We start from the raw sequence: 19,882 nt of genomic DNA, 5'->3' as shown, positions 1-19,882 counted from the left end.
CAGCTCCTATAAAAACTGCAAAGGGAACGTGACTCCTGCTTTTGAAAAAAAAAGCCTTTTTTTAAGGCTGGAACTGGGGACTTGCTCTTCCCTGGGGGGAAAAAAACCCCGAAGCCTCTTTCCTCTTTGATATTGAGCAGGCTTTTAAATAGGCAAGCATTTGGGGGGCAGGGGAAGAGGAGAGAAACTAGAATTAAATTACATAGAAATGAGAATTGCACTTAGGGCAGACTTAACACAAGGGGTTTCGGAGGGGACCCAAAAAGAGTGTTTCTGCCCTGACCCAGGACTGAGCAGGAGGTTATTTCTAAAGGCCAAGCACTGGGAGGTCAAACTGTTATCTTGGAGTTCACAAGTATCGAACCATTTCCAGCTTTTGAGCTGGTTGGTGACTCTCCTCCCACAGAAACCCCAAGAAGTGGGAGAGACCCCAATTTATGTTGGAAAGGGTTTAGGGAGGAGAGCGCGATTTCTTGGCCTGCAGATCCCAGGTTTTCTGCGCAAGATCACTGGAGCCGGCTTGCCAGGAGATGAGAGGCAAAACTAGAAAGTGCTTGACTGCCTTTCCGACTGAGCTTTTTCGGGAAGGGAGGGGAGGAGAAGCTGAGTGTTCCCCTGCCCCCCAAATCCCTGAAAAAAGAGTTGGAAGGAGGTGACTGCAATTTAGGATCATCAATCTAAGCGCCTGGGCAGTACGCTTCACTCATTTCCCCTCTAATACAGAACTAAATTGAGCAGATGTTTAGAGGCAAACCAAAACGAAAAAAAATCCTAGAAAAGGTGAGTCAGAAACCATGGAGGCAAGAGAGGCAGAGAGAGCAGAGGAAAGGGACCTAGAGGAAGAAAGACAGGAGGCAGGAAGAAAGACAGGAGGGAGGAAGAAAGACAGGAGGGAGGGAGAAAGATGAAAAAGAGAGAGGGAGAGAAGGTGGGGGATGAGGGAGAGGGGGTGAGAGAAAGTGGGGAGAGAGAAAGTGGAGTGGGGGAGGGAGAGAAAAAGTGGGGTGGAGGAGGGAGAAAGTAAGGGGGGAGGAAAGAGAAAAGAAAGGAAAAAACATGGCGCTTGCAAGCTGTACGTGCAAAATCCGCAAGGAATTGCAGTAAATTCCTTTTTGTTTGAAGAAAATTTACAACTTGGTAATAGACCTTTTTATGACCTATTTGCGGTCGTCATTGGCTGAGGCTGGTCATGTGCAGGCGCCGCTCGCCTTCACGGCCTTTTTCCTGATTTCCCAGGCGAATTTCCCCCCGCATTCTGCCTTCCTGGAGCCTCACCCCCTCTTTTTCTAACCTTTGTCTCTGCAGAGGTGGGCTACAGTCGCCGGCTGCGGGAGTGCGGGGTCCGCAGCGGCCTCGGCTCCCACCCGGTGCCCAACTTGGCCCCACCAACGCTCCGCTCGGGCCTCGCCGCAGCGGCCTCCGGAACCGGTGGGGAGCCCGCGGGCGGGAGAGTCCGGAAGGAGCCCCAGGCGCTGAAGACCCCGCCGGCGCCGACACCGCCCGCTGGGAGCGGGCGGCCTGCTCCGGGTGGTGCCGCCTTGCGGTTCCGACGCGGCTCTGTCTCAGACTTGAGCCGGTCCGCGCTGCCCTGGGTGCGCAGAGCCCGGCCACGCCAAATGGATTACTGCAGCCTCCCCGGCCGACCCCCGCTTCCAGCTCTGCAGCCTCCGGGTAAGAGTCGCCCCCTTTTCGCTCCCAGAGCCCCGACACGGAGAAGCTCGAGGCGTCCACTCCCTCGGGCAGCTGGGTGGGCCCGGGCCAGACCTTTTTCGCTTCCCCGAGACCTTGGGTTGGCTGTCTGGGTCCGCTTCTGCCTAATCACTCTACCTCTGAGTGGTAGTCCCAGGGGTCCTGACTGAGGTCCCGCTGGGCTGAGAAGTCCAGGGGAAGGCCCATTTCCTCTGGAGATTCCCGGAGGTGGTTAGCGTCAGATAGGATCCCACTGCTTGGGTCTACAGCCCCTCAGTCCCCGCCCTGGGAAGCGTGTAGGTGGTTCCTGGCTATCTCAGCTTTGCTGGGTGTCCCTAAAGGCACTCTATAGCATAGAGAAGTGTTCTGCGGTTTGTCTGTGGTCAGAGGTACCTGGGAGACAAACAGGTGTTTTTTGAGTGTTGGGGTTTGGGGGTGGGGGTGGGGTGGATTCTGTGCGCCTAGGATGTACTTGGTTCTTTAATCTAGGTTGTTGGTGGGTGATGCTGACTAATTTCTCGGGTTTATGGTTCATTGGGCCTTGTGTATGAGATGGAATGTTAAATATTTTAAACTGTTTTGTAATTTTTAGTGAATTCTTGTAACAACTCAAGAAAGGTTTCTTCCACACCCAATAATTTGAAAGGTGCATTTGCATTATTTTATGTCACAATATGGATGCTTTGGGGGGTAGGTTGTATTATCAGGAAATCTGGTGAGGGCTTGGATAAAAAAAAACATTAGACATTTCAGAAATGCGAAGCATGTGTATGTTCAAACAGTTCTTGTGTTTCCTACTTGACAGAATAGGAAAAGGGCAAATACTTTGTTCTCTGGATGTACAGTTGTGCTGTGGATATATATATATATATCCTACAAACCAATATTCTATAGCAACATTTCCCCCTCTACTTCAAAATTACTGAACTGAAACGTGAATCAAAAGAAAATCTTTGCAGAAAAAAAAAGAATATTTTCTCTCAGATACTTTGAACAGTACTTGAGGATGTAGCACTTAAATCCTATTGCCTACTTACTCACGAACATATTGTGAAATGTTAAAGCCTTTGGCCAAGCTGCCGCATTGCGCATGGCGTAAACCTGCTCAGAGCGGAGTGTGATCTCCAAAGCATCCATTGGCAAAACAATGTTTCCCCAGATATTCCAATGTAACCGTGTTGGCTGTAAAAGCATTTCTGAACAATAAGTGATATCTTTGTAGAAAGGTAATTTTAGTAACTGACAATGGAATCACGTTAATGTCAAAATGGAGGTCCACAATTTGTGGCCAGTTGACCAACTCACAGAATTACCATGGGTCACTATGATCACTCACAAATAAGAAACCTGGAGTGACGTTTAAGTCTGGAATGTCTGTATTTTGTAACTATTTCTCTGCTGTGGTGCAATGGCTGTTGAGATTAGTCTTTCATATTGATAAAAAGCATTATCTATTGAAGAGCAGGGGCCTAGTTGGGGGCTCTTAGATCCTCCCCTGGCAGCTCCATTGCCTGAGGAGCCTCTAGGTGGGCTGTGACCACAGTGGGGTTGGAGAGGAGCTGAGCCCTGGCTAAGGGCTCAGCCCTGGCGTTCAAAGGCTCAGTCGCTCCTCTTTGGGTTCAGTGGCTGAGCTCCCCCCAGTGACTAGAAAACCTGGGCGGCTGAAGGTCCAATTACACAGCAGAGGGTGATGTCATGGGCGGATAGATATGGAGGACTGAAAGGCTCTTTTTACAAAAAGCCCTGCGGGCCCCCCCCTCCATCATTAAGAGCTTGTTGTAACTAAATGGCTTATTGCATGTAAGGGAATAAATAATCTGCAAATCATATTTGAATTCAGGTCACTTAGTCCACGGGTAGACTGGTTCACACTTTTGCCACTGCCGGAAATACACCTATTGTCCCTATTAACCCAATGAAAGTTTAACGAAATAAAAAGCACTTGGACCCTTAGAGCTCACAAACTGGGAAGTGTAACTCCCATAGTGCTTGGCCGGCACTTGTATCGGTTTGCACATCAGGGAGACCATGGCACGTCAGGGCCCTGGTGTCACCGGGTCAGACTGTGAGCTAGGTTTGCGCTCTCCCCGAGGACCAGGAAAAACAGCAAAGCTTATTATTATAAATGTGGCCAAGCATCAGGGCTGAAAAACAAACGTTTTCCTGTCAGATGCTCCTCCAAATGAATATATTTCGCCAGAATTTTGTTTTCTGAGCTTGAGAAGCAGAGGAAATTGGAACAAAGACAGTATTTCACTCTGGGCTGGCAGGCAGCTGTTAGAGGTATTTACGGCCTTGCCGCAGTGCGGCCGCTGGGCAGGGCATGAGGGGGCACCGGAAACCGGGGAGAAGCTACCAAGAAGTCGGAATTCCGATTTAAGTCCGATTTAGGGCCACTTTTCCGGAATTGGTGGGAATAAATACCCTCCTTCTAGGAACTGGCCCCTTAGACTTGATAGTTGTGCAGAATGAGGGAGAAGTTGTGCTATTTGAACGTAGAGTGGTTTTCCCCTGCCTTGACTAGCGACTCAGGAGACGCCGTGCACTAGATATGAAATTGCTGGTCCTAATGACCAGCATTAGGAGAGTGTTGGCAACGTGGCGATTGTGCTGGGTCTTCGGAACAGGGCTTGCAAATCAAAATAGACGGTCAATGCTTTTAATACAGGTTTTTCTGAAAGTATGTTTCCTACCTTTCTGAAAAAAGAAAAGTGTGTTTCCTACCCTGAGATAGGGTATCTAAGCGCCCCTGCAGGTAGGCGCTGAAGCGATATGCCGTGCGGAACACAGCCCGAAAAGCCCCCAGACGCCGGGGCCAGACCGGCGTCTGGCGCATGTGCAGTGAAACAGCCCAGCCAAGAGCTCCAACCTGCAAAAGCCTGGATTGGGGGAGGGGGATGAGCGTACTCAGGGCAGGAAAATACAACCCGATCTCTCCACTCCTCCCTCAGGAATCGCTACTCATCTTTGTTTTATTCCAGCCTTCAATCTAAATATAGCTGAACGTTTGCCCTTGACTACATTATTTTCAATCATCTTGACTCACCACCTCACCCCAATTTAAATCTGTACTTTAGAAACAGTCTGCAAATACAAGCTGGTCGCTAAAAGAAAACCAAATCTTCTCTCAAGGTGTTAAAATACATATACACATGTATGTATGTTTAACACCTTAAAATAATATTTTATATATGTGATCCTCAAGGAAGTGTATAGATTTTTTCAACATGATGCTTCTGCTTTTGGAAAGGGCCTTTCCTTTTGGTGCCTGTTCAGACCTCCAAACTTCAGGCCAAAGGCATCAGCCGGACCTTCCCGGCATCCTTTTATTCCCATGCAACACATTGGAGGGCCTTGGGAGGGGGTGGGCAGGCAGTGACTCAGTGGAGAGCGGTCAAATAAATAAGTAAGTAAACAGGAAAACTGGAGGATTTTCTTTCTGGGCTTGTCTAATTAATGGGGGGATGCATGGCCCTGGGCCACGAGCCTGTTGTCAGTGCTGGAGGGAGTGCGACAGGAGGTGACCTCAAAGACCTTCCGACTTCTTTGGCCACCAGCAGTGGACACAGCAGCTGGAGCTCCCTGCCTCTGGTACGGGAAGACCTCCGCCCACACATCGAAGCTTGGGCCTGGTGTATTATCCAGACGGGTGCAATCTCCCTGCTCAGCTGTCTGGCGCTTTGTCCAGGAGGAGGCGCTGTAGGACAAGCGTCTCGAGACTGCAGCAGTGTTGGAATAGCTATGGGCGCTACTGGGCAGGGGAGATGAGGGAGGGGAGGAAACTTGACCCCGTGCCTCCCTCTACCCGCCCTCCATCCTGGCTTTCAAAGTGTTTCGTGTCTCGGATGAGGGTCGGGACACTGTGCCCAGTCCCAGAGGGCAGCTTCTCAGACCGGGCAGATGAGACTGCCTCCAGTCCTGGGAGCCTGTAGGCGGGTTCCAGGGTGGCAAGCAGGCTATCTCACTTGTCTTCATCTTTCCAGAGGGGGCTTGATTTTCACGAGCTTGGCTGCTAAGAGCAGGAAACTTGGGTTCTGTGGTAGGGCAAGCCCTGCTCAACCCACAGGGTCTCAAGGAGCCCTCTTATGCGGGGCTGCTGTTTTTGACACTTTACCTAACCACAATTCCTGGTACCCCAAATGGGTGGCCTTGAAAAGCACAGCGTTGGGCGCCTCCCCCGGTGGGCCTTGCCCTGGTTCACCTAGAGCAAGGCCTGGGTCCTGGGACTCCCCTGGGGCTCCCTTTGAGAGGCAGGACAAAATTTACTGACTTTTTGACTTGGGAACTCTGCAGATGCCCATATCTACCCTTTTCCACAACACCTACACTTCTTTCACCATTGCCCCTATGTCAGGCCTTTGGTGGGTGCCATGGGGCATTTCTTGTACCAGCGGTGGCACACAACTTCAACAAGTAGCTCTACTCCAACCCTGCTGATTCTCTGTTGGCTCCTGGCAATGCAGTTTTTCAGCCTTTCCCCCTATTTTAGGGGATTGATTCTTAATCAAGGCCTGCATTCAAATGCTGTTTATAATTCAGGTACCTGGGGCTCACACCAGATTTCTTACTAAATCATGTCAGGGGCCTGCAATTTGTGAACACTGTTGCTCTAGGGTGATTAGGATGCACACTTATGTCTGAGAACTACTTGATCAAGTGTCTCTCGAGGACAATTCTTCATTGCTTTTAGAGAGAGAGGGTTTAGAGAGAGGGGAAAAGAGAGGGAGAGAAACATGGAAGTAAGAGAGAAGTATCAGTTGGTTGAATGCTTGCCCAAACTAAGGACTGAACCCACAACCTAGGGATGTGTTCTGTCTTGGAATTGAACCCAGAACCTTTTGGTCTGCAGGACAATGCCCAACAATCTGGGCCACACTGGCCAGGTCTCTCCTGCTTTTTTATTGTTATTCTGTCTCTAGGGGTTAAGTTCCCTCTACCACTCAGAGACCCCTGTAGTTCTGGGGACTTACTCACTAATTGGGTTTTCTAATGTCACTTTCCCATAGGTTGAATAATTGTTCACATTTAGGGGAAGGGACATGGATCCCTGGCTAACTTGGAGATTTCAAACTGAGTAGGTTCAGACTGCCTTGATTCAAACCTTTAGCACTTACCTGCTCTGTGGGTTTAGGCAAGTAGGGAAAGCTCTCTGGGCCTGTAACCTCATCTGAAAAGTAGGGATAATGAGAGTACCTTCAAGTGTTATGAGGATATCACATTACTATATGTCCAGCACTATTCTAATTGCTTTACATATATTAACTCACTGCTTAACTACTTAAAGGAGTGTTTCAGCACACAGCAAGCTTTCAGTATGTGTTCCTTATTAGCACTATTCCTTTTCTGCTGGGCAATCAGACCTAGACTTTTAGAGCTGAAAGAGACCTGATTCACTCACCCTGTCCTTCAATTCCACAGAGGAAAAGACAGGCCCAGGTAGGCTTGGTCACACAGCAAGCGGCAGACCCAGGAACACATGATTCGGGGACACTTCCTATTGCTGTAATTGACCTCATAGGCCCTGCCCCCTTGGGTTTCAGTGTCTGGCACCTGTCTACAGATACAGTTCGTGGCTGCACCCAGGAAGAAAATACCACTAGGTCCTCAGTGGGCAGGTGTCAGGTAGGGAAGGCCTGTAAACACATGGACACATCTGCAACTCCTACAAAGGGCTTTAGGCCTTTCCAGAGAGCAGCCCCCACTGTCCACCTCCTGAAGTCCCCTTCTCCACCACCACCTGTCAGTCACACCTACCAGGGCAAGAATCCTTTTTTCTAGCCCCAGGGCAGATACTCTCTTTTCAGTCTCTTGAAATCTAGGGCAGGATGGAAAAACAAAAGGCCAGTGGGCAACATCAAGACAAGTCGGGGTGCCTGACTCTTCCTTAACCTGTGCGTGTTCCAAAGTCTGGGCTCCAGGGTCACAGCTGAGCCGAAGTGTCCAACCTGGGCGGTAGTGATGCCAAGATGTGTCTTAAAAGGCCTTAGCCCCAAAATCTCCATCATCCCTTCCAAATTTTTGAGAGTCCTTATATTTTTTAAAAACAGTTACGTAAATACTGGCTCAAGCTACAACACACACACATATACCCACCCCCTGCAATCAGGTTCCACCCCCCTCAGCCCTGGCTTCCGTGAATTCTGCCTATAGACTTTTCCTATGAGGGCCTCCACAGCCCTTGGCTAAGATGCTCCTCTTGGTTTAACCAGGAGTCCACCTGGGCCATATTTTCTCTCAAAACACACATAGTCTCTTCTGCTATCAAACACATCAGGTGGAGTTTGGCCCATGGTATAGGGCAGTGCTGTAGCCCCCCAGACACCCCCAACTTCTGTGTCATATAACCTCCATTCTTGGTTCTCCGAGGATGGTTGCCCCAGGCCTATCCCTTCTTCGGACCATGGGAGCCTTTTCTACTCACTAACCCTGCCATCAGAGATCCTGCCCCAGGGCCCGTTCTTTTGGATATCATCTCTAACTGTTGAAGTTTTCTTCTGCAGTCACCTTTTCTTCCCAGAGGACACCAAGCCTAAGCTCCATGAGTGGATTCTGTTGTCGTGGGTAGGGGTGTGGGTGGCAGAAGTGTTCCTCCTTCACTTCTGATAGCGCACAGTACCAGGACTATGACATCATTAGTCTCTCCTGCTCTGAGCTCCCTGATCAGCCCTTCCCTAGCTCTGCCTGCAGCATGCATCCCTAAGTGCCAGGCCCGGGCACACTCCTCTCCCCTTCTGTCCCTGGTCTAGAGAGTTCACCCGAATTCCCATCCACACCCATCCTGGTTTTGCAGACATTTAGTTTAAGGGGAGAGCTTAATACCTCCTCTGGGCAAAAAATCTCTTAAAGGTCAAGATCAGAATACTCTTACCTGGGGCCACATAGCCCAGGCCCTTCGTTCGGGTGGGCAAAGGTAGACCTCATTACATTTGCAGTGTAGCTGTCACTTCCTGGGACCCCTTTACACTCTGCTCCTTCCTGGGTGCTGTCTGGCTTCTGGGTTGGGAGGAGCTCTACAGGGACTGTACCTTGTGGCAGCTCTCTGGAAGGAATTCCCAGAGCTGGCCCTTCCCAGTGAAATGGGGAGGGACAATGACTACGGTCTCACTTTACCCAGAAACTGATTCCTTACTGGTTTTTAAGAAGGCTTCAACCTCCCCTCTTCTACCTTCTCTTCTATTACTACTACCACAACCACAGAAAGTCCTTGCGAAAACCCCAGTAAATTAGCCCAAGCTAGTCTGTTGTCACCCCTAGTGCTCAAAGTTCTTACTAGATGGAGTTTGCTCTTCTCCATCTCTAGTCTCTCATCTGCAGAAGCCCAGGACATTGGGGGTTGGGGAGGACAAATGAAGATTGTGGGCAGGTGGACAGTCTCCCCTTAATCACATTTCCTGGCCATCCTAAGATTAGAACGTAATTGAAGGTGTCTGTTTCAATGTCTTCCTTTCTTTCCTCCCTCCCCCTCTGCATAGCTAGCTACTTTCCTGTTATTATCTAAATATACAGAGTAGGCTGTTCAATTTTATTCATCTTCTGTAAGCCACAGTGAAGACTGAAAACAAGTCCCAATCACCATCCTTCATCATTCATTAAAAAACAAACAAACAAAAAGAAGCCCCCCACAACCTACTAAACCCTGACTGGCTAGGTGCCAGGTATTGTTTCAAACGCCATCTCCTCAGACTGTTCTTCTCCTTGCCCCACCCCACCCTTATAAAAAGCTCATCCCAATTGCCTAGAAAGTCGTACATCCTTTGATTAGTTCTGTTTTGTTAATTTAAGGGTAAATAACTCTTTTCCCACTCCCTCAAAGTTTGATTATTTTTGCAGTAGTGCAACAGAGACTAATTTTGAAGCTGCTCACCTAGTGCTAACAGATTCAGAAACCATTTTTAAAGGGTTGGTCTTTACTCATTTTAAAAACAGATGCTACCAACTGTAAAAGAAACTGTCCTCCTAAGTGGTTAATGTGGGGGAAAAGCAAAAGTGGGTGTCATACAGTCTGGGCTAATGGCCCCCATGCTTTCTAGCTAATGAAAGGAAGTCAAATCAGGAAATGGGTTTAGAAATGCCTGGAGAATGGGTGGAAATTAGGATGCAAAGTGATCTTTGTAGAGAAGGATCTCTTTCATGGACTTGATGCAACTTACTGATGAGAATTTTTGCCACTAAATTTGACATGGAATCATGTGTGTGCGCTCCACAAATCTACACAGAACATCCAGTTTTGTTTTGTTTTTTAAATCAGAATTGGAAAAACCACAGGTTTTCACACTGTTTGGTGACAACTCTGGCAGGCCGTGGAAGGATGCTGGGGATCAGTTCTTTGTATTTACTTCTGATGGTGGGNCCCCCCCCCCCCCCCCCCCCCGCCCATCTCCTTCAAGCATAGAAAGTTGCACTCTCTGGTAGGGCAGCCCTCAGGCCAAGCTCCTTTGGCTTTCTCAATTGGAGAGCATGCTCCCCCACCCCCCAGCCCTCTTAGGTTCTCCCTCTGGTGGGAGAGAAGGTTCAGCAGTTGGGGAGAGGACCCACCCAGGTTTGGGCCCTGGACCGGGAGCCGGGAGCCCTGTGGCTGGGGCTGTGTGGGAGTGGGGGCATCTGACTTCCTGGGCTCAGGTTCCTTGAGAGTCTCATTTGCTTCCTCACACCCTCTCCCCTTCACACCAGGGCTGTTTTATTGTTTTATAACCTTCTTTAGAGTTTCAGTTGCCAAAGATTCCAATGGGGCTATTCTCCACTTTCTCACTTTACCAAACCCCAAGTCTTGCTGTTTTAAGCAGTTTGGTCACTTGCAAAGGCTTTCCTTTCAGATCTAAGCAAATTATAGAAACCTCTAGGTATGTGGCTACCTTCAGCTTTGCTGAGCCCATCCACAACAAAAACCAAGTGTTAACTCCAGCTGCCACCCCACCCCCAAGCCCACCCAGCCTCTCCCAACCACCCTTTTTTCTATTGAAGCTTGAACAAAATCTCAAATAATTTCTGGTATAAGCAAGTAAAAAGTGGCCTTTTATTTTCCTCTTTATTTATTTACCACATCTATAGCTAGAAAATGATTGAAATAAAGGAGTTGAAGGTACTCACAGTGAATGCAGCCAAAGAATCATAAGACATGCCCACCAACCAGCCTTTTCCAAATAGTACTATCTCCCAACTTAAACAGACGTCTCTGAAAAGATGCTATTTGAAAAGCCTGGGGTATTGATATGAATATGACCCTCTTGCATCCTGGATATTTGGAACTATTTAAATGTGAGGGAACAGTCGCAGTGAACCTTTATTTAGTGAATAAAAGTTTAAAGCCAAAGGTTATTTATGGTTCTGCAGAGATGGGACCTGAATGGCTATTTACGAGCACGTGATTCCAATAAACTTTGTTTTATGGCTTGAGAGCTGACAAGCCAAAATATAATTCCCACCATAAATTAGGTTAAGAGCATACAAGTGCAGATGCTTGGCTCCTGGGGCAGCGGTAGGAGAGTGAGCGCTTCCAGCCAGCGCCCGGCTCAGTGGAGGCGGTTCTACTCCCAGCTCCCATGCCCACTAGGAGAGAAAACCAGTAAGTCATTTACTTTTTCCAGGACAGTTCCAGGGGTGGGGGATTTTTCTGCCTCTCTTTTCCTCCTGGGGTGAGAAGTCATCCCATCAAAGTTAATTCTAACTTTAGCCTTAACCTAAATTAACAGAGAAAAGAGAATTCTGGTTTTCTCACCTCCCTCTGGACCCAGAAAGTTAGGAATGGAGGTACCCACCTCACCAAGACGGACAGTACCGTCTATCTCTTCCCCACATGGAGCATCTGTTTCAGAAGTGGGCTAAGACAGTGGTAGTCTAGATGGTGAGAGAGAAAGGATGAGGATGGTGATGGCTTTGCTTCTGAGATTTCTCAGCGAAGACTGCCATCCCAGAATAAAACTAGGGGAGACGGAAAACTTAAAGCTGGACGCCAGTCTGTGGAAGGACCGCTGTTTTGTGAGATTGCTCTGTGGTTCCTCCAGCAACAATGCTGACAAACTCATGCCATATCACAGAGCTAGATAACAGTCTAAAGCATTGCCATTTACCTTGAAACCCATTGATTCTCCTCCTCCTTGGTTATCATTTGGGTCCTCATTTCCCTTGGAAATAGCTCTTTGTTTTGAATTGGAGCATAAGTGGGAAGGCAAGTCCCAGCCTTGCTAGTCCTTCTTTGGGAAGAAGACAGGTTTTGGGAGCGCTAGTTTGGGGTTGGGAAATTTGAAACCAATATGAAACTGGAACAGGGGAATGAATTGCTTCCAACAGGAGATAGACGGAAAGCTGGGGCTGGGGACAGATGCAGCGACTGCCACCTCCCAAGTGGACCTGCGCCCACCCAGCCGATTCTGCATAAGGAAACACACAAAGGCCCGTTTTCTCCTCGCTTCCCGTGTCTGAATCGGGCCAAGCAACCAGTAAGGTTTTGCCCGAGGGTGCGTGGAGTTGGGGGAGGTGATGTGGGTCATTCGCTCCTACTCTGTGGGTCTGCCCTTGAGGACTGCGGTCTCTCCTCCGTGGAGAACTTGGCGCAGTTCCTGGGGGCGGGCACCCAAAGCAGGGAGGTCTTTGTATTGGTGGGGTGCCTGGGCCTTGTCATTTTTTCTGTGTATCATCTATCTCTGCTTTATCTTCCTGTGGAATTTAAGTGATGCCTGTTTTCATTGCAACAGGTTTGGGACCAGGAGGGACCGCCGCTGTAAGTACCTTCCCGTTTCTTCCGAAGAATTTCGAAGAAGCGATGTTAGTAGCTGGGGAGGTGGCGGGCAAGGGCCGTTCGAGGGGAGTGGGCGGGTGGAAGAAAGGCCCTGCCTCCCCTGGCCTGGTGATGGGAGGGGAGCTCGCTTCGGAGGTGGAGGCTTTAAGTTGAGCTCCTGGGAAGATTTGGGGGGCCTAGTTCATAGTCACGTAATTAAGGGAACGTGCCCGTGCAGGCTTTCATCCATGTCTTCCTGGGCCTCACTGGACCTTCCCGGCCTTCCCAGGGCTTCCCAGCTCGCACAGGTGCAGCTTCGCTGCGCAGTACGCTTCTCTTAAGAGCTTGCTGCTAATTAGCAGCCCGCCCTGAAGTGTTGCGGCTAGCCTCCTGCTGAACCAACCTGCCAAACGCCAAGGCAACGTGATCTCCCGCCGCAGCCCAGCCCAGCTTAACCCGGTCCCGCCTGGCCCCAACCTCCCCTTTCTCTCTCTCTCTCTCTCTGTTTTAATAAAGAGAAGAAAGAAAATGAGAGAGAGAAAACACACACACACACACACACACTGTATAGCGGGTGTGTTGAGTGGGCCCTCTTCCGGGAAGGACTGCGAAGTCCGAGCTTTAGGTGGAAGTCCCTCCTTGCCCCTCCCCCGGCCCCAGCCTCTGCGGTTTGGGCTCTCAGTGTCGGACACCGGCTGTGCGAGGAGGGAGGAATCCGCCCCGGCCCTTCTCGTTCACCTCCGCTCCTCTGTAGCTTTAATTCGACAATTCTTGTGCCTGAGCCTCTGGTGTTGCAGGCAAATACGGGGATGAGGGTTGATTGGGGGGGTATTGGGAAGGATGAGGTGAGGGTATAGATTCTTGGGGTCCTGGGCTCGGAAGGTGGGTCCTTCCGAGTTGCATGAGGCACGGAAGACAGGTACACATCTGAGGAGGTCTCGGCGGAGTTTCAGGAAGACTGTCTCCTTACCATGAAAGCAGGGGTGGGAAAATCAAGGGAGGGAAAACAGTGGCCCCTCCCTCACTACAAAAGGGAGATGATTTTATTTTAACGAGAGATGGAACACCGAGGGCTGTAGGAATAAGGCACACTTCCTCTCGACTGAGACCTTCTCTCCAGGGTCGGAGAAGCTGGGACTTGGCTCTGGGCCAGGTTTCTTTGCCCTCCAGGCTGGGTAGCATAGTCGACTCCCTGGGGGGTGTGCTCACCCCCAGAACTGGAGATTTTGCCCAGTACATAGTCCCTTCTATCACCCAGGCTGGGCTCCGGGCTGAAAAGCCTGGTATCCTCCGGATCCTCTTGTCTGGCCCCCTCCCTGCCACTGCCCTGGCTCTTGGGTGCTTATTCCTGCGGATGCTCCTGGTTTGAAAACCCACATTCGGCGCCCTGTAGCTGAACACAGCACAAAACCCGGAGAGATCAAAAGCACTTGTATGAACAGTTGTGAGGGAGGTGAATATTTAACGCTTTTGTTCATCAATAACTCGTTGGCTTTGACCTGTCTGAACAAGTGGAGCAATAAGGTGAAATGCAGGTCACAGCGTCTAACAAATATGAAAATCTGTAGTCTCACCAGATCCGTACCTAGCGCAGCAGGACCCCCCAATTTGTGTGGATAAAGCCTAGGCCCAGTGTCCCCAAGACAGCGGGTGTGTGGGAGCACTTAGCAGTAGGGAAAGTTGGGGTGAACCCCTCTGGGCCAAGGGAAGTGGGTATGGGGCAGCTTCAGAGCTCTTGTCAGAATTGGCACCAGGAAATCCCTACAAAATATCCAAAGTACTGGAACCAACGGATTAGGATGGGGTTGGGGGAGTGTGCAAAGTGCAGAAGAGAAACAGATACCCAATTTTGCCAGTCTGGGGCGGGGGGTGGGGGGGCACGCAAAAAGGAGTCTCCCTGCTTTCCTGCTCCACTTTACCAGGCAGGAATTAATTTTCTAATCATGAAGGGAAAAATCAAAACAAAAAAATATTTTAACACCTCTAACCTACAGGCAGGGGTCTCAAAACCCTACTTGAGCCGAGGCATGCCTCTGTCCCTGAAATCCACCAGGGCCTTGAGTGCGCCCGTGCTCCTGGTGCCCTGAATTGAGGGTTGAGCCCCAGACAGCACGGAGGCGCTGGGGTGGGCGCGCATTGCATGAACTTTTGTACTTGGGTGCTGCTGTCGGCAAAGCAAAAATAATGAAACTTAGTGATATGTTTGTAAATGATTTCGAATGACCCCTCGCCCTGCCCTTCACCATTAGCACTCTGGCCCCAACCCAGGGCAGCTCGGTGCCTGCAAGCAGAGCCTGCCTCGGGGGTCTGCAGCAGCAGGAGCAGCAGGACTGAGAGACCAGCCACAGCCGGGCCCAGGGCCCAGGAAGGTGAACATGCGACTTCGTGAAGAACTGGCTTTGTGAGTCAACCTGGCTTGCCCAGCAGTGCGAAAAATAATGGACGGAGAATATTCTCCTCTTGCCTTTCTTGTGCCACTAGGAGGATTTGTTCCTTTCTGGAAAATACCACTTGATAAGGGGGAGCTGCTATTTGGATCTGGAGAAAGGGAATAATAAAGCAGCCATTTCTGGGATGGATTTTTTTTCTTCCCTAAGAAGACTGTCCTGGCTCCTTGACTGTTTGGTAACCCCAGCCCTAGTACAAGGATGGGGAGCTCGTTCCTACAAATTGCCACTAAGCCATTCAGGCTACCTGAACTGTCTCTGAAAATGCTGGGTGGCTGTGTCGGGCTGGTGGTGGCTCCGAGGAAGAGGACAAGGCTGGCAGTGGTCCGGGTGCCCCGTTTGGGTGGAACCTGGAGGTAGTAACGTTGTCTATATATACCCTGTAGAACCGAATTTGTGTGGTATCGACATAGTCACAGATTCGATTCTAGGGGAATATATGGTCGATGCAAAAACTTCATTTTTCTCCGAAATAGCCTGAGTCGGAAGGAGAGGCCAGAAGCAACCGGGTGGGTCAGCTGCCTCTTCCTCTTTTAGTACACTGGACCCCAGGAGGATGGACTGAGCCTGGTGGCACAGAGCACCCTTTTCTTCGAGAAGCACTTCACCTCTAGACAGAGATTCCTGTGTGAACCATAATTGGTTGCATGAATTCAGGGCCAAAAGGCTAGGTTTTGGAGGACTGAGGAGTGAGGTCTGAGGCCAGGTAACCCCAGCTTTGCCCTCAAGGATCACAAGGTTGGAGGGAGCCCAGTGAGATGCTCACTGGACATCGACTGCCAGTGCCAGAAGAAGGCAAGCTGGAGAGGAGTGCAGGGTCCTTTGGGGTACATTTGAGTGGGTGGCGGTGCCCTCACTGTCTTCCTGGAGTACCCCTTAGCTTCACAGGCTGAGGCAGTGGGAGACTCTTGTCATACTCGCAAGGCCCGGCTTTGGCTAAAAACATCCCAGCTTGGGCACTCACAGAAGGCTTCGTGGTTACTCATTGCCTAAATTGATTCAGGCCACTCAGATTGTGGTAACTTTTGGGTGACCCTGATGAAGACAAAGCCAGGACTCAGCCTTTGTATGGCAGAGTCCCCGTTCCCGCGGCTGGGTTGGCGGGAGCCCTGCCTGCTGGGTTATTCTGCCTGCCCAGCTCAGATGCTACCCCACCCACCTGCCTTTTGGTGCCCACACCCCAACACATATGGGGATTCCCTTGAACTGTGCCTACTTTGGGGAGCTGTTTTCAGGCGGGTCGGTAAGTGGAAAGGGCACTGGAGGTTAGCAAAGTCAGAGGCAGACAAAAGCTGGGATTACCTGCGGGTGGTGAGGGTACTGGGGATCAGAAGTACATTAACATCTGGTGAGGGCCCTCATATTTGCCACAGTGAGTCTCTTGATTACACGTATGTTATTTAGTTAAATTTGCGAAAATTATGAGATGCTCACCAACCCGGTGATAAACTCGCCTCCTCGCTATTGGCTGGCTTGGTCACATGGCCGCCAACTTTATTCAGTTGACAGCAAGTAGGAGGGCCCTATGGAAGGAGAAAAAAAGACAACACGAGAAAAATTAGTATTTTCTACCTTCTGAAATTAATGGCCATGAGTTCGTATATGGTGAACTCCAAGTATGTGGACCCCAAGTTCCCCCCGTGTGAGGAATATTTGCAGGGTGGCTACCTAGGCGAGCAGGGAGCCGACTACTACGGCGGAGGCGCACAGGGTGCCGACTTCCAGCCCCCGGGGCTTTACCCACGGCCTGACTTCGGTGAGCAGACCTTCGGAGGCGGCCCGGGTCCGGGCTCGTCGCTGCCCACCCGGGGTCACCCGCAAGAACCAGGAAGCCACTACGGCGCCCCGGGAGAGCCGTGCCCGGCGCCTCCTGCGCCCCCACCCGCACCCCTGCCAGGCGCCCGGGCCTGCAGCCAGCCGGGCGGCCCCAAGCAGCCGCCCCCGGGGACTGCACTCAAGCAGCCGGCCGTGGTCTACCCCTGGATGAAGAAGGTGCACGTGAATTCTGGTAAGGCGTGGGCCGGCAACCCCTCAGTCCCCACGCCAGCCCAGTGGCCTGGGCCCTGGGAGGGAGCTGCGAGTGGGTGGGAGCTTCAGTGGGCGCCTCAATTACTCTCTCCATAAATTTTTATAGCTGAGGGAGCAGGCTGGGACCCTATGTCTGGCTGCTTGTCTGTGGGCAAAAAAGGGGGTGGAGATGAGGGTGGGGTGGGGGAGGACTCCATTTTCAGAACAGAGGGTACATGGTGGAGGAAAGGGGGCTTTCCAAAATGCTTGGAAATTCCGGAGCTTTCGGTGGGCCAGAGAGAGAAGAGCACAACTAGGGACCCCCGCCTGCTAGCTTGGGGAGTGTGTGGGTGTGAGAGGGTGGGTAGTAGTGAGCGTGCGCTTGGGGGGAGGAGGGAGGGAAGGAGAGCAGGCTTGGAGCGCGGGGAGGGCCTGGGGCCTCGGGAGTGCCAGGAAGGGAGCAGCGCTGGCCGGGGGCCTAACTGGTGGCCAGGCGCCTGATCATGCTGTCTGTTTTGCTTCTCAGTGAACCCCAACTACACCGGCGGCGGGGAGCCCAAGCGGTCCCGGACGGCCTACACTCGGCAGCAAGTCCTAGAACTGGAAAAGGAATTTCATTTTAACAGGTATCTGACGCGGCGCCGTCGGATTGAAATCGCTCACACCCTGTGTCTGTCCGAGCGCCAGATCAAGATCTGGTTCCAGAACCGGAGGATGAAGTGGAAAAAAGACCACAAGCTGCCCAACACCAAAGGCAGGTCCTCGTCGTCCTCATCCTGCTCTTCCTCAGCCACTACCCCCGGCCAGCATTTGCAGGCTCTGGCCAAGGACCATACGGACTTGACGACCTTATAGAAGTGGGTACCCTGGGCCCATCCCTCCCTGCGCTCCCGGCTGAGCCGAAGCTGCGGGGGCAGGCCGGGCCTGCTGTCACCTCGTTGGGCTCTAAGGTACTGTAGGGTGGGCCTGGGACACGCAGGCCGCCCTCGGACTAGGTTAGCATCCTGCCCGAGGGCAGTCCCTCCCTGGAGCGGGTGCGGGGGTGGAAGGGGAGGGCGGGATTCTCTCTCTCTAAGTATATTATCGTATGGCAGGAGCTACTGAGAACACAAAACCTTGGTGAGTCATTAAACTCATGAAAAACCTTCCGCTGTTGGATCTTGAATTTGCAAGTGAAGGTTGAATGCTTTATCCCAGTGTGAATTTGAACATCCTCCCCCACCCCACCCCTCCAGGGATCTTTGTGGTTTAATAACGTGGGGGAGTTGAGGCAGCACGTTGGCCACCTCTGTGCTAAGTGGAAGCAGGAGAGCTGGGCCAGGATTTCTGAACTTTCTGGGTTGTCTATTTAATTTCCAGTGTGAAGAAATATATATATATATATATATTGTTCCCACTGGCCCCATGCCCAAAGAAATGAGTCTAAGAAGGAAGTGGAAACGGGTTATTTTATGTTTAGATTATATTTGCTTAAATATTTATTTGCTGGGGAATGGGGTACAGGAATAACTGACATCTTAGTGCCAAAAAACCTTAAGATGGAAAAAAGGGCAGAATCAGAGATGTGTGGACTTCTGGCTGTAACTGGTATTTTGAACCCCACCCCCTCCCTATTCCCCAGAAATGGGGGGGGGGCTTAGCCCTACTAGAGGGAAGCAAAGGGTCCACTCTGAGTTGAGTTCTTGAAAATATGTTTCCATATGTGCTTTTTTCAGCACTGTGCTACAACAAGTTCTGAGTGATTAAAGGAAAGAGGAAAAAAGAAAGAAACAAATGGTCCAACATTTTTCTTCTGGGGAAAGAAAACAAAACCTCTATGTTCTGGGTCATTAGATAATGGCTGAATTTTCTGTTCCAACTGAATTCCAAATGCCCAAATAACCCATATAGTAATATTTTTATAAGAATTGGTGTATGGCCTATATGGGAGAGGGGGTATTCGGGTGGGGGGAGAGGCTGGGAAGTAGAGGAAGTCTTACTTTAAAAAAGAAAAAAAATTAATTGAATCTAGAAGTCCACAAAAGTTGGTCTCAGGGGTTTTCCCCTGAGGTTTTTATTTTTAAAACATATCTTAAAGAAGTTTTTCTCAACCCATTTAATTAGAAGCAGAAATTGTAAAAGTACAAAAGTTGTCAGGCCCTGTTCCTTCCTGAGAATAGTGGTTTAAAACAACCCTCAGACAACAGGAGAGGTGTTCTTCAGTCATTTCTCTAATGCCATGCCTGGTAAGGGTTCAAAGCTCATTTTCCTAAAATGCTGACCCTTAGGGATAAGGGGAAAGAGTCAAAGGTAATGACCAGAGTTCATATACTCAAATGAAAAAAGTCTTCAAAAATTTAAACCCCAAAGCCTCAGGCTCCAAACCCCCCTCTCAGGTTGTAGCTATCGAGAAGTGATAAAAGTGGGGAGAGAGAAAGAGTGAGCTTGAAAGAGAGACTCAGAATTGGGGTTAGTTTTTCAGTGCTTCAGAATACTTTAGAAGGTCTCAGTGGTAATTTAAAAATACATTTCAGTGTAGGGGAAAGAAAAGACTTTTCTCAGCAGTCGTGTTCTTTGGTTCAGTGTCTCCTGAGAGCTGAGGGCAGGTATTCACTGGAGTCTCTAGGCTGAAATTCCACTTCTCTAAAGTATCCTCCAAGCCTTGGTCTTTTGTATGAGACCCCGGGGACAGCTCTTTGTTCCTCTTTGGGGTGAGCCTGGCTCTCAGACTTGCACATGGCAATACTTGAATATCAGCATGTCGGGATATTAAAGATGGATATTCCTGCATTATTCCCATCATTGTTTCTATGACAAAAAGCACAGAGTTCATACATAGTCAAGATGTCTTTTTTCTGACGCCCTCACGTTGAGAAGCTGAAAAGGTATTTTACTGAAGTTCGGGGCTAAATTACAGAATCAGGTTCATCCAGAGGACAAATTTTCTATTCGATTAGCTGTATTTCAGCCGGGAGGACTGACCTCTAAACCCTTAACCTTTTGGACTCTAACTACCCTTCTCTTCTTTTTTTCCCTCGAACATGGA

The 19,882-nt window shown here is 50.1% G+C and overlaps 2 protein-coding genes across 6 annotated transcripts in view; both read left to right on the top strand.

Moving 5' to 3' along the window:
* Positions 1-1,217: 1,217 nt before the first annotated feature.
* On the top strand, positions 1,218-19,220 carry HOXD4 (homeobox D4). Of its 5 annotated transcripts, none has more exons than XM_037044399.1 (5): positions 1,218-1,671; positions 11,977-12,125; positions 12,381-12,406; positions 15,327-16,858; positions 17,384-19,220. In XM_037044399.1, exons 4-5 carry the CDS (start codon positions 16,435-16,437, stop codon positions 17,710-17,712), a joined length of 753 nt encoding a protein of 250 aa, XP_036900294.1. In that variant the 5' UTR covers positions 1,218-1,671; positions 11,977-12,125; positions 12,381-12,406; positions 15,327-16,434; the 3' UTR covers positions 17,713-19,220. The 5 variants fall into 5 exon arrangements, with proteins under 5 accessions (XP_036900294.1, XP_036900293.1, XP_036900292.1 ...); XM_037044398.1 differs by having other exon boundaries at positions 14,672-16,858; XM_037044397.1 differs by having other exon boundaries at positions 14,653-16,858.
* Positions 17,723-19,882, top strand: part of HOXD3 (homeobox D3) — a 19,224-nt gene continuing 17,064 nt past the window's right edge. The window contains exon 1 of the mRNA XM_037044395.1: positions 17,723-17,807. The gene's annotated coding sequence lies outside the window, so the exon portion shown is untranslated. The remainder of the gene's footprint in view (positions 17,808-19,882) is intronic.

The sequence above is a fragment of the Sturnira hondurensis genome, unplaced genomic scaffold, assembly GCF_014824575.4.
Source record: "Sturnira hondurensis isolate 20B ecotype Veracruz unplaced genomic scaffold, ASM1482457v3 Scaffold0004136, whole genome shotgun sequence".
Lineage (NCBI taxonomy): Eukaryota > Metazoa > Chordata > Mammalia > Chiroptera > Phyllostomidae > Sturnira > Sturnira hondurensis.
The sequence above is the reverse complement of the archived record's forward strand: the minus strand, read 5'-3'. Positions and strand labels throughout refer to the sequence as shown.

What these genes read in the sequence shown, in the direction of transcription:
- HOXD4 (XM_037044399.1), top strand. Translation starts at nt 16,435, where the DNA reads ATGGCCATGAGTTCGTATATGGTGAACTCCAAGTATGTGGACCCCAAG. An exon ending in GAAGGTGCACGTGAATTCTG is followed by an intron (nt 16,859 to 17,383) that starts GTAAGGCGTGGG and finishes TTTGCTTCTCAG; the next exon opens with TGAACCCCAACTACACCGGC.